The 18,111-nt window shown below is 45.9% G+C and overlaps 1 protein-coding gene across 1 annotated transcript in view; it reads right to left on the reverse strand.

The window, feature by feature from the left end:
* The window catches only part of TNFRSF11A (TNF receptor superfamily member 11a), an 18,476-nt gene extending 9,385 nt beyond the window's left edge, over positions 1–9,091 (reverse strand). The window contains exons 1-7 of the mRNA XM_031059295.1: positions 9,044–9,091; positions 5,689–5,770; positions 5,136–5,261; positions 4,459–4,602; positions 3,269–3,362; positions 2,827–2,921; positions 1,841–1,948 (exon numbers count right to left, since the gene is read on the reverse strand). Of these exons, the coding sequence (XP_030915155.1) occupies positions 1,841–1,948; positions 2,827–2,921; positions 3,269–3,362; positions 4,459–4,602; positions 5,136–5,261; positions 5,689–5,770; positions 9,044–9,091 (697 nt within the window). The remainder of the gene's footprint in view (positions 1–1,840; positions 1,949–2,826; positions 2,922–3,268; positions 3,363–4,458; positions 4,603–5,135; positions 5,262–5,688; positions 5,771–9,043) is intronic.
* Between the last annotated feature and the right edge of the window lie 9,020 nt (positions 9,092–18,111).

Genomic DNA, 18,111 nt, shown 5'->3' on the forward strand with positions numbered 1-18,111 from the left:
AGGGAAAACAAAAGAGTAGCTGTAACATATAGCAGGCACTTAAGTTAACCACAGACCTAAACACCCACAGTTATTCACAACCCACAATATCATATTAAATAAAACCAGCAAGCCTGTTTTTACTGCCTGCTCAAGTGTCCCAGCATCGGTCTAGCTGAGGATTCACTGTAACTGGAACAGGGATATATTTCTGTGGAACAAATGTTTCCAAACTCCCAAAATAGACCACGGTTAAACTGTGTTCCACATCAAATGGGGTTTCTTTCCTGGTCATATGTCACACCAAGCTATGACTGGCCCAACAACGACCTGCTCACAGCAGAAATGCTCTATTTCAAGAGAAGTCACATGGATGGCCCAAAGGCCCTTCCAGACAGGAGTGAGAAGCCTGGAGAGAAGAGAGTAAACCACTGAAACCACAGGATGGCAGCCTTAAACACAGCATACTCTACTTAATCAGTGTATGCTTAATGGGGCAATTAATTCCAATTTCTTTGGAGTATCTCCCAAAGAAAAGCTCTAAGTCCAACATGCTTTAGGGCAACAACTGAAGCAATGAGCAATTCTTGGTTCCTGTTTATAAATTCAGAAGATTTTGAAGGGCTCAAGCCCCATGTACATTTGAAGTTTACAATGGTTTTGCATGGCTGAAGACAGATGAGCTGTGCAGCCACTGCCAGTTCCCAGCAATAACTCTGTTGCTCCGATGTTGATTTACCACCAGTACCCACAACAAGCAGGAAGGGCTTCTTCCTGAGCCTGCAATTCTCCCAGGCCGGGTGAGCAGGATTCCCCATGCAAAGGCAATGAGGGGCAAATGCTGCTCTGTCACTGCAGAGCAGCAGGGCAATAAAAAAGCCAAAGAAATCGCATCCCCCCTCAACCTGCTCTGCATTGCAAGAATTTGGTTTGCGAGAGAGTCACCATTTCCTCCAGCCCATCCCAGAAATTCCAGATTTAGCACAACCCATGTTTAGTGTGGCAGAGGCAGCCCATTTCTAAAACATGGGCTGAAATATACTTTACAAGAAGTGAGTTCTGTCTTCCTTTCCACTGCTCCCAAAACTTTTCATAAATTGCTAGCACTTGGAAAAGGAAATGATGGGAAAAGCTTTCCATGTTTAGGGGAAAAAAATTAAGAACCAACAGAACAAGATCTCTGTATGTCCTTCTCTAAAGAAACCCAGGGCTTAACATAGAGTGGAAGAATATGAAGGTACTTCTGTTCTATTCTATTAATAATAAACTCAGTATCCCACTTTTATCCAGTATCCCTTTGGCTAGAATTTTTCTACTTTAACTATTCATACTATTGCCTTCTAGTATTTCTTCAATACATCATCAGAACTTCAGTCTTCAGCTAAAAACATCATCTCCATCATATTCTCAAATACACATAAGTCTTGAAATCCATATTTTAACCTGTCCAGATGCAGGGTTGTGGATGGGAGGGAAAAGTAAGGTGAAGAAGACAGGACTTCTGTCTGTCCCTGCTTCCCTTCAGCCAAGGGGCCAGGTGTGCCAGGTGCTGCAGAGCAGCCAGGCTGCTATGAAAGCCCCAGCACCAGCCCTCCTCCTTCCAACCACACTCATGTCTGCCCTGAGGATGGTCACTCCATGGGTCAAGTGTAATACACTTCAAATTACTGCCTACCTAGAGGAAAGGAATTTTTGGCCTGGCTTTGTGCTAGATAAAGCATATGCATATGGACAGACACAGGGATGGCACAGAACTTCCAGTGTAATTCCTGAGGTTCTTAATCTGTTGGTTACCCATGAAATCAGAGCACACAGAGAGCCACAGTTGTCACACCCATAAATGCCATTAGCTATGATGTACCTGTCAGCTTTTTCCCCTTCTTCTTGTAGTATACGATGAAGACGACAATGCCAATTAGTGTCACGAAAAACAAGATGACAATCAACATGTACAAGATCCTGTTTATTCCTGCAGGGTGTAAGAGAGACAGTGCCATCAACACAGCCTGCACTCAGCAGAAAGACAATCCTTGCTCATTTTACCGCTCTTCTACAGGAGAGGTTGTTTTTCCTTCCTATTTGATCTTTAGTTTCTATAATAAGAACAGTAACTCTAGCACTCATGCAGTTCTGTGACAAGCAGCCACACTGATGGTACCTGGTACCAAGACGTTTCCATAAAAACCCCAGAATGTTGGTGTTACAGAGCAATGTTGTCTGGTCAGGCTTCTCCCAGTGTTCCCTTGCAAGCTGCCAGCAGGCCACTGGGGTGAGCTTGATCTCACTCAGGGGACAGAGGACACACATTTCATGGAGATACAGGTGGAGAAATTTGTCCTTAATCTCAGGTTATGATGGATCACTGCATGTCAGGCAAGCAACCTCCTTGGTACCATATCCACATTGAAGAAGGAAATGGACAGTGGGCAAGAAGGGATACCTGAGAGGGATCAGGCTGAGACTGTATCCATTGCTATAACATAAGCAAGGAGAGGAGCTGCTAGTCTTTATACATGTAAGGTGTGTATGGAAAGCACATAAAAATGAACAAGCTGTAAATGTGATGGAGTCATGGGTATAACATGGCTATAACAGCGATATTGCCATGCAGCTTTAGTGGGAGGTGTCAAACTCAGCTTAATAGTGGACACAGGCCCTAGAGTCACCAAGCCTGAAACAATTTTTAAAGATGGGATTTTCCATCCAAGAGCACTGTCTTGGTCTAAAGCTGCTTTCCCTAGAGCCACCCACAATGAGAATGGATTTAAGTCAGCCCAAACCTCTAATAATCATATCCCTCCTTCTCCCTGTTACTTTCCAATCAACAACCCTTATGAGGACACAAACCATCTTCTGATGGCTCAGGCATCTTCCGTTCTTTACAAACTGCATCAGACTTGTCAGTCCCAGGCACAATTTCTTCCATTCCTAGAGCTGTACAGCTAAAAAAGAAAGACAAAGAGGCTAGGTTCTCCCAAGGAAGTTTTTTGCACCTCCTACACTTTTGCAGAGCAGTACTTTCTGTTGTAAATTATGACATTTCTCCACCCCTAAGAACCTCAGATACTTTATTTTTGGCTCAGCAGTCCTGTTGTCTCTGCTCTCTCTTGTTCCCCTCTAAGGAGAATTCAAGCTTCAGCCTGACAATGCCTTCATCACTGCACAGCCAATGCTGATGGCTTCACGTGCTCTACAGGCAGTCTGGACCACCCCACTGAGAAATGCTTATGCCCAAGCTTCTCCCTGCCTTCTGGCTGGTGTGCTCCATTTACAACACCCAAGGACTTACTTGGTCCAGGATTTACACTCGTCAGTGGATGAAAAGACCTTTGAGAAGTAGCCTCTGGGACATGGTATGCACATTGTGTCCCTGTCTTGTTGCACTGTGTGTAGGAAGGAAAAATGTCATAGATGAGTTTCTCTGGGCTCCTTCTAAGTGAGAGGAGGGTGATTATGCTTCCCATCCTCCCGCTCCACTCTCCTCCCACAGTCCCCCTAAAAGCTTTCATAAAGAGTGGGGTCTTAAGTTATATTAGGGCAGTAATGACAGTCCCATGTAAGCCCGGAAAGTCTCACCTGAGCACTTCTCTACATGATCAAAATGAGAAATGACCAGGAGCCATTTGTGTTATTTATTGAAAAATAACACACAGCTGTTACATCCTTTCCCTTCTATTTATCGCCTCATGATGATGCTGTGCCGCAGAAAGTGACACCGACTGGTATTGTCACTTCTATGAAGCCACAGTAAACAAAATGCTGCATCAGGATTTGTTAGGCTGGAGAAAAAACAGCAACTGTCCTCCAGACACATGAAGCATTTCTTCCTCCATTTCTCTATTATTTGCTGCTTTTCTGGGGTTTCCTTATGCCTGGTGCAGCTGTTCCCAGTGCTCACTCTGAACTTAACTCTCTGTTTTCCACTCACAAAACACCTGCATCTGGTTTTAGATTTAAATTAAATGTCTGTAATAAACCTTTGCACTACTAGCCATCCAAAACAGAATACATGAGCTACCCGAAAAGTGCTAATCAGTTTAAACTTGTTTGTAACATTAAAAAGTGGCAAAGCAAAGTCATTGCACAAAACCAGATTGCAAATCTGACCTCAGGAACAACCCCCAAAAGAGTGCTTCTCTGAATACAGGAGCAACGCATGACCTAGTGACTCACAGTCAGACACCTCAGCAAACATCAGAAATGTACAGGACGCCTTGCAACTACTGCCATGTCCACGTGATATCTTGCAGAAGTCACTTAATCCAAGATACCATTTAAACTATGGAGGCAGGGGCCTTCAAAATGTGAATAGCCCAGGAGGATTACATGCAGTAGTAATGACAACTCAGACATGCATCTTCTGTTGTCATCTGAGATTCTAAAGGACCCGCTCTAATGTCACAACCCACACAACGCTGGCCTCATCCAGCAGGCCTGAGCTGGACATTTCACTTTGTACATCCCCTTTCTGTATCTTACCAGGAGGCTTGACTCCAAGTCCAGGAGCACACATGGTATTTCTCTGGCAGCAGTCACAGTCCTCATTCCAGTGGTATCCCATCGTACAAGCACACTGCCGCTGGAACGTGCTGTTCCCTGGGTTCACTTCTCTCAAGGCCTTCCCTAAAAGAGAAAGCAGATGAGAGTAAAAATCTCTCTGATAACAAGCCTCAAGTTTCTGAACCTCCTGTTCTACCTACATGCTTTGCTTGAATGGCAGATGCAAAACCATTCATGTTAGAGGAAATGGCGCCTTTCCAGAAGCATGGGAGACCCTCGATTGGCATGGGGCTCCTCACCCACTGCACTTCTAAACAATACATTTCCTTGTGGCTTTTGTAGAAAATAAACAGCATTTGCAAGGGTGAGAAAAACACATTAGGGGAAGTGAATGCAGAGTGTGCTGGGCAAAAGGACAACTTCTAAAATCAGCTCACAGGGGTGAATGGCCCTGGTGAAGATAATCACTATCAGCAGCACTGAGACTACAGTCATGGTGCTCTGCTGTCTGGGGACCTCTCTCTCTCTGTCAGGCTCTTCTGCAAGCTCAGCCTTCAGTGCTGGGCACCTGAACACAGCAACTTCCCTAGATCCACTTTCCCATCTTCATGCTTCACTAATTTGGATTAAAAGGTTCTGCAGTATGAACAGCTCACCTTGATCACATATTTTATGTAGTAAGCATTTATCTTCTTCATTCCAGACATCCATATACTCGTTTGGGCCACACGGCTGGCACACGCTCTCAGAAGTAGCAGTGCATCTAGCAGACAAATACTTCCCTGTGATTGAGAAAAGAACAAGTAGGTCACCTGGAAGCTGTAGAGCAGCTGTCTAAGGAGGTTAGAGAAAAATAAGAGACTGGGTGCTAACACTGCTGTGGACAATCATTTCTTCCTGCACCTTTTTAGTTTGTCAATCTGGTCCCCATCCAGCGTGGCACTGAAACATCTGTGAAGTGGGCAGCCTGGGAGCACAAGAATTGAGCTCCTGTCTGTCTCCCGCAGTGGTTAAGTGCTATCCCAACAAAACAGCTGCTGTGGCCTTTGCTGAGGTCAGCAGGACCACTCCTGCCCTAGGAAGGCACTTGAGACCAGGCACCTGCAGGGCACGTGCCAATCCACCAGCAGCCAGGAGAGCTGGCTGCCTCACCCGCAGAGCAGCTGCTAAGGAGCCTCTCAGCCCCACAACCCAACAATGCTCACATACCTGGCTCACACTTCCTGCAGCACTGTCCCAAGTACTCATAGTGTTGCTCGCTCTCACACGGCGGAGTGATTTGTAGTGACAGCTGGAGCAGGGAAGGAAAGAGAGGACATGAGAACCAATACACTTGGAGAGCTCCAGACCTACCCAGTCCCAGCACTGACAGGGAGAAGGAAGATATTCTGTCTCTATCTCTTGTGGACAGCCAAGCAATAAAACTTACCCAACATTTGTGACTTCAAAGGTGCTTTGTAGACATGCTAAGAGTATGTACTTGATGATGTACACATAGGGACTTTTAATAGAGCCAGGTGACAAATAAATCACCCATCTTGCAATTTGTCATGAACTTTTGGCCTGCTACATAACCTTTTCTTACAGTACTCTTTTATTTAAAATCTACGATTTTAAAACAATTGTAAAGGCAAAAAAAGGTATAGAGATACCTCTGTAGTCTCTTCCACAGAAATTACCTCAGATCAAGACCTGGGAAACTGCCAGTTTTAATGTAGAACATTAAGCAAACAAGCAAAGTGAATGATTTATATTCCTGAAAAAGAAGAAGTTCCCAGCTTCCCACTGGGATACAAAATGCTCTTGGCTAGTCCCATAAAATACTGGGCTTAAATTTTGCAGCTTTTTATGGCTCCCACTGTGTCCTGCAGAGGTGGTCTCATGGAACTGAGGTGGCCATCCAGAAAGGTGATGCAATTATCCAACAGCTTTTTGTGTCTCAAAAAACCCAAACCAAAACCAACACAAATCTACACAAAGCACCCCCCTCCCCCTCACCCCCTGAAATGGGTACATGACAGGGCATCTGCAAAGTGGGCAGCAGAGTTGCCTCTGGCCTTCATGGGCCTTTGCATTCCCTGCCAGCTCTCAGCTGCCTGTGCACACAGTGGTCCCATCCAGAGCCCAGGCTTGAGGGCATGGCTTGTGCCGGGGATCCTGGCCAGCCAAGCATTGTGCCCAGCCTTTCACTGACCCTGCTTTGGCAGCTCACAGTCCTCAAGGCAAACCCAACACCTCACAGTTGTTGATCTTGAAATTAGATAAAGTGATTCAAAATCAAGCCCATAGCAAGGAATTCTTCATTCTTGGATACAGCCCTGAAAACTGCATTAACTTGGACAAAGCTGCAATAAAGCTTCTTCTGCTGGTTAAAGGGAGCTTTTGCCATCTAATAGCACATGACAATCCTATGTCTGCTGGTGCTGGTTCCCATTCCTCTACTCAGCATTCTCCCCTTGTTTCCTCCAAGTCTTTACATCTTCTCCTCTCTCCTTTTCTAGTTTAAGCAATAGCAACCCCTTAAAAAACCACAGTTTTCCCTAAGCACCTTGCCCTCTTCTAATGCTGGGAAAGGTCTTGTATACTTAAGACGACCAAAAAAGATTGAATTTTTTTTTAAAACACCACTCTGGCTTGGAGTTTGAGCCATAGGTTGGTGCATGACTTATGTTTATCAAAACTGCGCTAGCTGTGTCTGGAACAGAAAAAGTGGCACAAGTCAGAGGTCTTGAGTTCTTGTATTTTTGCAGGGTATAAACAACTTACAGCCTTTTTTTTTTATCATCGCAACAATCCCGGGTCAAATTAAGAGTCTAGTATTGTGTGTTGTCTCATTGTTTCCTTGTCTGTCTCTCTGCATTCATTAGCAGCACCTTTCCTGTGATTAGATAAGGACTTTTTGGAACAAACACTGCATTCCCTGTTTACACAGCACCTCCAAGGAAGGGCACAGGATAACAGGCAGCACTGGTGAGGGAAGAGGCAATCTAGGAAAAGGAAAGTTGGGCCAGCCTGGCAGCTGAACAGTGACACAGCTCAGTGACCCCTATACTCAAAAGAGCTCGTTTTCTGTAACGCACTTCAGGCTAAAACACCGAGATGGCCAGCAAAGGGCTGAGGTGATGATGTGGAACCAAGCACAAAGAGTGTCTTGAACAACTGATTCTCTACCCAACCATCCACAAAGGTAACAATCGTGGTGAGACCAAAAGCAGTCTCAGTCACTCGCTTTTTGTTACAGAATATCCTCTTCTTCCTTGTTTGCTCCTGTTTAATAGTTCCTCTTTAGACAAAAAGACTAAAAAAATTACTGAAGTGTCAAACAAGGGCAAAGTCATCCTTTTTGCGGAAGGATATGCAAATCTGCTAAGGAGCATTCAGCTGAAGGGTCTGGAGTAATTTCTGAGAATCACAACTCAGCCTGAGGAGAAGCAGCAGGGCCCTGGACCCAAGGTGAAGGGAGCAGGCTAATTGCTCAGCCACCCGTTGGACATTGTTTGATACCACCAGGCTTTACAACACAGTGAGGGCTACTGTTATGGAACAAGTCACAGCTGCATTAACCTGTGCTCTGTGTCAATAAGCAGCATCTTCTGTGTCTGCGTCCTTCCCCTTTTCACAGAAGTCAATGCATTCATAAAGCTGCAATACTCCCTCTTTTGATTTATGCCCAATGGTGCAAAGACAAGGCTCTCATGGAGCTAACCCCCAGGGGAAGGTGAGGGATTCTACCCTGGTATGGACTGGTTGGACCTGCCAAGCATGAAAGCTGGGGCAAGAGTGGACAGGAAGGGAAATCAAAGCAACCTGGAATTTTCTTATGATGGGATCCAAACTTTTTGCTAACACAGCTCTGTTAGACGTGAAGCTATCCCATGTTAATCCCTCTGCCAGGCAGATGTGTCTGTCTCAAACTGTACATTAACTTCCTTTGGAGGATGAGAAATACTTGTGCTGCTGGCAGCAAAATGACCTGATGCTTCACCATCACCAGCACATTCCTGCCAAAGTGTCCTTCTGAGACAGGGAAGTGCAATTCATTTGCAGATGAGGAACTTGTACCAGGAGGCCATCTGGCTTTACAGAGGTAACAGGAAACCAAACCAAGTCTCCCAAGGCCCAAGTCTGCTCTGTTACCCCTGGAACATCCTTCCTCTCCTCGGATGCTGGCCTGTGGGTCAGAGTGATGTGGACACCACCAAGCTCTTATCTAGAGAGAGAAAGTGCCAACTTCCTCTGAAGTGCTTAAATGAGATTACACCCAGCCTGCTCATTCCTTTAATGGTCTCACTATTGATGAAGCTGCTCATTAAATCCCATCGCCATGTGTAAATAAGTGCCTCAGAGAGCTCTAGGTATCCTGTGTAAGTTTAATTTGTCATTTCAAAAGTGCGCAAAGCACCCAGGTTTGCACCAGTTCCCAAAAAACCAGACAGTTTTCCCATTTGATCAATATTACTTCAGAACAAATATATCTGACAGAGGAAGAAGCCAGGGGGAAAAAGACAAACCTCCTCCAGGCTTGGTAGATCCAGTCTGGTAAAGCACACCAACACCTGCTTACCTTTAAACACATGATTACCACAACGGACTTCTTTGGAAAAACAGACATGCTTACATCAAGGTTTGCAGAAAGATTGTGTTTTGGTGTTGAGCTGCAGGGAGACTTTTCAGCTTTGGGTTTTTTTTTTTTTTGCTTATTTGTTGAAAAGGATACCAAGCAAGAGTGTGCTTGTGCTTTTAGGGTTGGAGAACATCGATGACAGCACTACAAAGCAGCACTGTGTTACTCACACCTTAAAAAAACACACACACAGGTGCTTCTGAAGGGGAGAACCAGCAGCATTCAGACTCCTGTCCTTAGGCTTAACGAAATATTTATTCTTTGTGCCCTTCAGCAATCAGAGGGCAGCAGAAACTGTGTGTCATGGATGCTAAAACTACTCTCCTCACTCTTCACATTTCAGGAAAGATAGAGTTGCATGGGCCTCTTTCCTTGAAAAGAAAAAATCTGGAAGAACAAGGTCGGGGGGTTTCCACAATCTTTTTCCCGTGACACTTTTGAACAAGAACCTGAGGCTTCAATGAGGATTGCTCATTAGCAATAATCTCAGTTTTGCAAAAATTGAGATATAAAGAGACATGTCAAGGGATAACTGTCTTTTAAGATGACACCTTCTTGACCAGTGTAGTTGTTTCTGGAGAGTATTCAAGTCATCTGTCATCATTTCACTGAGCAAAGCACATTTTTTTCTCCATTTATTATTACAGCATCAAAGTACCTATGGGAAAGACAACTTTGGTCTCTCCTGCCTTGCACACACCACTTCTTTATACTTTGGAGCCCAGGTTTATTCAAGCCACTTGCTTTTGAGGTCCTTAGACTTGCCTGCTACAAAACTGAAAAAAATCTTTGGATTTGGGGCTTTATTAGCCTTTGTCAACAGGAGTGAGCTTTGAGCATTTTCCTGAACTGAAGTAGCCCCTGCAAGCACAGTTAAGAGGGCCTCTGCAGTCATCTTCAAATATGAGCCACTGCCTCTCCCCTCACAGGTACCAGCTGTGCCCACAGCCTTCCAGCCTCCTACCTGTTTTGGGTCAGCAGTACAGTTAACCAGATTCCAGATTTCTTCAGCCCATTACCAGTTTCAGAGGCTTGCCCAAAAAGCTATCTAAGAGTGAAAACAGAATCTGGTTCTCAATGGGTGCTGCTGTGGCTGGTGCTCCCAGGCACTCTGTTGAGGCACATAATAGTAACAACTCTGGAAAATTTTACAGTTGTGGGTGTACAAGGGGAAAGAGGAGTCCTGTGTAAAAGACTTAATCATAATCACGTTGCATGCAACAGTTCCTTCATGGACAGCCCTCACTGTTGATAAAAATTAAATCAAAGCAGCACCCAAGTCACAGCTTTGCAATTCCAGTTATTTGCTTGCAGGCCTGTAATTCATCACAAAAATCTTAGATTGTGAATGAAACACTTTTGGTGATGTCAACTTTCCAGTGACCAGTAAACCACATCACAGAACTACCACCACATGGTAAAATAGAGCCGGGAAATGGCAACAGCTTAAACTAAATATTATTTCACTTTTAAAAATAGGTCCTTAAAACCCTGCTACAGCCTGAATGCCTGAAGAGGCCAGAAAGAGCGTAAGGGATAAAATCAATAATGAAGAGGTGAAGAGAAAACCATAACGTGCGGCCAGGACTTGGGCAAATGGTGGCAGAAGTCCTGTCCTGCCCATTCCCCTTGTCCCTCTGTTCCATCACGCAGCCAAAAGCAAACACCTGAGCAACTGGTGCTGCTCCACTGGTGGGAAGGAGCATTCCTCAATCTCAAACCCACCAGAGCTATTTCTGGCCAGCAGCTACGCAAAGGAGAAGTGCCACACTGACGGCTCTCACGGTGGGGTGGGGGCAGGCAGACAGGAACCTCAGGTATATCAGATAGATCAGATGGGAGACAATGGGGGTGAGAGACAGCAGGGCTCAAACAGGGACTGACTGAGGCTGTGAATCAGCCAGCCTGCTTCCACGGGTGAAGACTTGCCATCACGGGTACAACATTTGTCATTCAGAGACAAAGTCATCTCCACACCACAGCCAGAGGGGCACAGTTAACATTTTCACTGCCTGGGCAGTCAGCAGTGCCTGCACATTGCCTGCACTTTGCTGCCAAACCTCATGCTTTGACCTATGTGCACCCACAGCCACAGCAATTCAAAGACTAACAGCTACTAGGTAGAATACTCTGAAGGTGAATCAGAGAATGAGAACCCAAAAGCTAACCAAACCAAAATATTTAACAAAAAGGCCTGACAGCAAGACCAACAGTCCACAACAAGCAGAAATAAAGGCTGCAGAATAATGGCATTATCAAAGCTAATACCTAGGTGTACTTGTGGTAAGGCCTGCAGAGGCAAATCTCTTCTAGATTGAACAGGTGCGAGAGCAGTGCTCCAAAGGAAAGTTTAGTAGCCTTCCCACTCCAGGTACTGTCTCAATGACTCATCATGAGTAACTCTACACCTTACACCCATTCATGCTTAATTTAAAAAATTTAAAAAACCCCCAGATAGTAAAGCTACAATGATTTAGGGGGAGCACGCTCCTCTTGCATTTTAGTTCAGCAGATCATTTTTCCATGCTTCATCAGCTGAAGATGAATTTTAATGAAGAAATGACCATGACAGATTTCTTGGGCTGGATGCCAGATTAGGTGTCCAATGTGGACTTCCTGTGCTTAAAAATCTGTATATTTATGTACCCTTTCCTTGCAGCACACCCTCAGAGTGGAACATAACATGGTAATCTCTTACAATGTGAGGCAAGATCCCACAATCCTAGCTGAGCTGCTGGGCAGAATGAGAAAGCCTGTAGTAGAAGAGAGCTTGCTTTCACCCCCTGATGCTCTGTTCTGGCTTCCTTCTCCTGGATTTTAGCATTATCTGTGGAACAACTGCTGAATACTCTGCAGGCAGGAACATGAAGGGCAGAGGTGGGGCTGCAGCCCTTGCTGGGGATGATGGCTGTCTGGGGGGATGCATGTAACACCCACAGACCATTCTGCTTCAGTGTGAGTTAGAGGGGGAACTGCATGACTGTATCTGCACCTTCCCCGTTGTGAAGGAATTGCTGCCCTCATTAAAGAGCTCAGGACTGGGCTGAGGATTGATTAATTCACTCTTTCAGTGTCAATCACGAGGAACCAGCTCTGCCGGTGGCTGCGGCCAGTAATGTCTATGGAAATATTCTTCCCTGATGGAAGAGGCCCTGGCTGCTTTCCATAAGCAGGCTGTTTTACAACATGTGGTATTGCAGGGGAGAGCTTTTCTTCCTGTGAGATCAGATTCAAGGAACCATCTCATCCTTGCTACCAAACAATGCAAAGTTACTGGAGCATATGTTGCTCCTAAGGCAAAACTCTTCACTGTGGCAAAATAAGGCCCTCAAAATAGATTTTCTTGTGTGCTACATAAGCAATTTTAGGACTTCATATGAACCTAGTTGCACATTTTTCCCTATCTGTATTTCTGCATTCCAGATTAATGGGTTGCCTAACAAAACTTCACAGTATTTTTATTTCCATACAAGATTCTTTTCTTTTCCCTCCCCTTTGACCACTGACTAAATATATTCTGTGTCCATCTGCAGTCACAAATGTTGTTCTTTGCCATTCTTGAACAGACCCTATATACTTCTTTTTCTTTTGGAGTAGCCACAAAGTGGTGAGGGTGAATGACCTCATTTTTTCCCCCTTCCTTGGCTAATTGGCTCTTGCAGGGTGGATTAAACCGGACAGCTTGGCTCTTTTACCAAAACACAGCCTTTTCTGGTCTCTTTTATCTAGATTTTAAGAAGGGAGGCAGCCAGAGGGTTCTGCAGAGGCTGAGAAGCAACCCTGGGTCTCAGCTCTCTCTGCCTGCCCACTATGCTGCCATTCCCCGCCAGAGCCCCTCCTCCAGCCACTCTTTGGGAACCCTGCAGGAAGGCAGCACAAACACATCTGGCCAAGTGGTGTGGGGAATGTGCCTCTGCTGTGGGGATGCTGCAGGGGTCCTGGGCAGAAGAAGATCCAGAGAACAAGGGTGAGGGCTGGATGCTGCAGCCTACACCATGGCATCCAGCCAGGGCAATGTATCCACTCCCTTCCTGGGCCTGCGTGGGCAGACCTCCGTGTGACTTTGGTGAGAAACAGATGGGGCGCTACCCCAAGGTGATTAATGGCTCTTTGGCTTCGTTTGCAGCCATGACATCCTGGGCACTGCACAAACACCAAAGAAAGCCATGCCCAGAGAGCTCACACCCTGAGAAGGCAAACAAAAGAGGCAACCATCAGAAGCCCTGCACAAAGCAGCTGAGGTGGCTACACAGGTATGAGACACAAACCAGGATGTCCTGGAGTGCCAGGGTGATGTCAGCATTGCTCCTGCTGTGCAGTGCTGAGCCCTCCAGAAGGCACCCCATCACAAATATGGTAACACACTGCAGTGACACACAGACAGGGACAAATCAGAAAACCTACTTTCCCAAGTGCCAAAGCATCACACCAAGTCCTGCTCCCACAGGGCAGGCACAACAGCAGACTGCCCTGAGCACCAGCAGAGCTGGATTCCCACCTGCAGCCCACCTTGTGACATCCAGCCTTTGCTGCTTGTGGAGTTTTTCTTCTACTACATGAACTTTGGACCATTTTCAAAGAGTAAGTCATAAAAAGGGGCAAGTTCTTGCAGGCAGGCTATTGTGTCGCACAGACCAAGGCCTACTCAAGTCCAGAGTGCAACCTGGTTAAACATCACTGAATTTTTATCTTGCATTTGTAACACACAAATATTTGCCTTTGCGGTCTCCATCAGCAATAATGAGCCATTCTCAGAGCAGCTGCTTCTCCATGCAAGCAACGCCAGCCAAGGCATCCTTAAAAACAGGGGTGTGTGGATGCAGCAGCAGAAGCCAGTGCTGCCTTGCAAGCTGAGTTTCTATGGAAAGGAAGGGGACAGTCTATGCAAGGAGCAGAGCTGCAGCTGACGACATGATGAACCAGTCATCTCTATTTCCCTCTTCCCTCCTGTGTAAGCTCAACCAGCTCCCAAAGCAACCACCTCCTCCAAGTGTTCCGCAGCCTTTGCTGCAGAGCAGCCCTTTGCAGCACGGGGCACAGATGGAGGGAGATGTGAATTCTGTGGTAACAGCATGTGGTGGCAGGAACCCTCCTGGCTCTGGTCACCACAAAGACTTCCTGCAGACCTGGTCATACAGAGAGGAAGTGGGCAGGGAGAAGCAGGAGGCATTGCCTTGCAGCAAGCATTGCCTTTTCCTTTTCCTTGCATCTGTGCATGTACCTACTACAGGAGAGCCTCTCACCACTTGAACTCCAAGGACAGATGGATAAGCTTAGCAAAGTGACTCAAGTATGATTCCTCTAAATAGTGTCAAGGATGCGTTAAATAGTGTTAAGTGATGCTGGAGGGCATCACTTTGAGGTTTCCATGATTTTCTGTGTAGTAGTTACACACGCATCCCTTTTACCATCTGTAAAATGGTTCTTGCCCAGCCGTCAAGTTACATCCCACTTTTCTGAGCTTGAGGGTTATAGACAGTAATGGGCAGTAGAAACAAAAAAAGATCCTTAGGGATGCAGTTGATCTCTCTGCTTGACCTGCTTCTTTCAGGTTTTTTCTCCTTCTGGCACAGTATGAAGAAAGCCCTGTGACCTAGATGACATTGGTCAGTACCCTTGAGATGTCTGATAAGCTTTGAATTCTACCAATTTGTGAAATGTGGCAAAGGTTTGTTTTGGTCCTGTTGGTGGGAAAGAAGAAATTACATCAGGCAGATGATGCTTAACATGAAAAGAGAAGTGGGACAGATCTCTTAAATTGTGGTTTGATGTAGTTTTACATACATTATATTCTGTTCATATGAGGTGCTGTAAGATTTTTCACGTTCTGGGGGAAACTGCAAAACAATGGAAGGCTTGCCAGTGTTCCTCACGGGAACCATTGCTGCAAGGGAATTTTTACAAATGAATTAATTGAATTACAGTAGCATTGAAGCCCATGCTGTTAATGGTAGAACATATCCAGGAGTTTAGATATTGTAGAAGTTTTACTCTACTGAATGATTCCTTTGGCCCTGATCAGAGCAGGAATAATAGACCAGGAGAGCCCATGGTAACACAGTACAGTCACTGTTACGCTCTTTTTTTCCCTCTCTCATCATACAGACTGTGCATTTTAGGAAGTTAGAGAAAAATCTATATTTTGGCCAAAACTTTTCTACATTGCAAAGAATTCCAAATGCTTGCAATGAGCAAACGTTAGCTATGAAGCAGATGTTACAGAGTAGTGGAAGGACACATTCCATGCCACACAAATGGAGACGAATCTGTCTGGTGCAACTGATTTATTGCACATTTGCAAATGCACTTTCTCAGAGACTTTGACTCCCATCTGATAGTAGCACTGATACTCTTTGCTGGTGTTAAGCAAGGAAAGGGATGTGACTATTCTGTGCAAAGAAGATGAGCAGATCATGCCACAGAGAGCAAAATACCTCTGACAGGTGCCCAAAACAATTCACTTGGAAAGCTCATCTTGTGGCTGAAGCACAAGATAAGTAGGGCTGAGCTCTGTTCCCAGAAGTTCTGCTCCATGCTTGGTGTGTGACCTAGAGTAAGTCATGAATTCTCTGTTCCCATTTCCTCTTTGGTGAAAATGATGACAATGATCATGTCTATTCTCAGCAAAATTTTGAGTGAGTATGCAATAACTTATATTTCTAAATGCTTTTCATTCTTTGCAGGAAATACATTGCAAATATCATCATTCGAGCACTATTCCACCCTATTAACTAGTCTAACACAAATGCACCAGAAAAACCTCAACCCTCCCACTCGTATTCACACATTTGTTCCATCAGAAAGCAACTCTCCTCTAAGAAACCACTGCTCAAATCAGTCAAAGCAGAAACTGAAAGGCTGTTCCAGAGCAGCACCTCTCGAAGCATGCCTTTCACATTCTTGTTAAGTTCTTCTCACTCTTGAAGGCAGAATATTAAATTAATGGGCTCTTTGACAAATTATGTTTTATCCTTATCTTTACGCTGCAGCTTTCCTGGAGCTTCCTACAGTTTTGTGCTGCTACTTGTGCAAAGCAACAGCCAGGCAAAGTTGCACCCTGTACAAACACAGACTCAGAATTAAGCACGTGTTGGAGGCAGTGGAAAGACTTTACACATCAGCCCAAAATAAATACAAGTTCCTTGTTCTGTGTTCTGTGAAAGGCTATGAATCAAGAGGTAAGAAATGATGAGGAGCTCTGGCTCCTACATCACAGTACCTGAAACAGGCCGGGAGCTATACCAGGGAAATCTGAATTTCCAAGGTTTGGTCAAAAGCTGAGCCAGTTCCAGGCAATGAGGATATTCCAAAGGGAAAAACTGCACTAAACCCAAATGGCTCCAGAAGGAAGCAGGCATGTGATGGTTAGTGACCTGAAGTAAAGGCACAAAGAGCGCTGAGTTCTGCTCTTCCTGCTGCACTGATGAGTCCTGAGCACCAGGGCAGGAAAAAAGAGAGACACAGAGGATACTGAGGGACAGGGAAAACCCTATGAAAGCTGTGATGTAAAAATCACTTTTGAAATTTGCAGGCTAATTCACATACATGTGGAGGACACCTGGAAAGCAGTGATTTGAGAGAAGCCTGAGAGTGAGGGTGGACAAAATGAAACGTATGTTTTAGAGGGGAAAAAAAGGCCTGTGTGGTTTTAGGCAACATATTTAGGACAAGGAATCCAAAGGAAAGGCTCTCAGGACTGTGCGGTCAGACATGAAATTGTAAGCTGTAGACAGCACAAGGTTTTCTGTTTTGGTTTGGGTTTTTATCTCTTTTTTCTTGAAGTTGCACCTTGCTTTCAGGGAACCCAGCCATGGCCTGGTTACATCCCCATGTTGAGGGAAGCACTCTAAGTTACATAACTTATCAAGAATAATGACACACAGAAAAATACCAGAAGTTCTGATGAAATAAATACAAATGGTAGCAAGGCTGCCAAACATGGATTAATGGAAGAAATAAAGTGTAAATAAAGGGTAGCATGGTATTTGTAAATCCAGCCAGTCTAGAAGGGTCTAAACAACCACAAGGGAGAAGAATAATTTTTAAGCTGTATAATTAGAAAGAGCAAAGCAAGCTTCTGCCGATGTAAACAGCTGTAGGAAACGCCATGTACGCCACTGACAAGGCTGAGCCGGAGCTGTAGAAAATGGTCTGTCCGACAGCAGGGGAAGGCCAGCCGCGATCCCAAGTGAACCACGCTGACAGGCAGCCACCTGGCATCGCACAGAGCTGCGACCGGAGCACGCTGTGTTTGCAAACAACCGCAAAGCCAAACCTCGCTCAGATCTTCCCCCGTCGGAGGAAAGGGTTGCCCTTTGGAGCAGCTGACCCGGCTCCGGGCTTGGGTTCCCGGCTCTGCCATGAGCAGCACGGGAACCTCGGGCGAGTCAGGCGGCCGCCCACTCGCCGACCGGGGGTCACAGGGCCGTCCCACGTCCCGGGGCCGCGCGGGGGCTGCCAGCATTTGGGACGGCGGGATGGCCAGAGCCTGAGGCGACTTATCCCGCTGGGGAAGCTGGAAAGCTGAACCTGGGCTGCCAAAATCCCGCGTCCCATGCCTGAAGGACAAGTGTGCCCACGCTCGCTCGAATAAATCTGTTCGGTAGGGTGGAGTCTGCCTTATTTTTACTCTACATGCAAATTATATCCCTCAACAACCTCACTGCAAATATTTTCTGGTTTCTCACACCCTGCCCTGGGCAGAAGCAAGCTGTTTCCCCGCAGATCTCCTGGCTTCCTTTGCAACTTTGGGTTTGGACTACTTTGATTTTACAGAAGCGAGAGAAGCTTATGAGTTGCTGGGATAAAAACAAAACCAAAACCCAAACCAGCAGAGCGGGGGGCAAGGCAGGCGAAGCTGTTCTGCGGGATGCCGCGGGCTCCGCCCTCGCCGATCGCCCCGAGCAGCGGGACGAGCAAACCAACCCCGCGGGCGGGATGCGACACCCACCTCCCCCTCCGCCGCCTCCCAGCCTTACCTGCTTGCCAGCGGCAGCGGGGGACAGCAG

This window comes from Geospiza fortis, unplaced genomic scaffold (genome assembly GCF_000277835.1).
Source record: "Geospiza fortis unplaced genomic scaffold, GeoFor_1.0 scaffold58, whole genome shotgun sequence".
NCBI lineage: Eukaryota > Metazoa > Chordata > Aves > Passeriformes > Thraupidae > Geospiza > Geospiza fortis.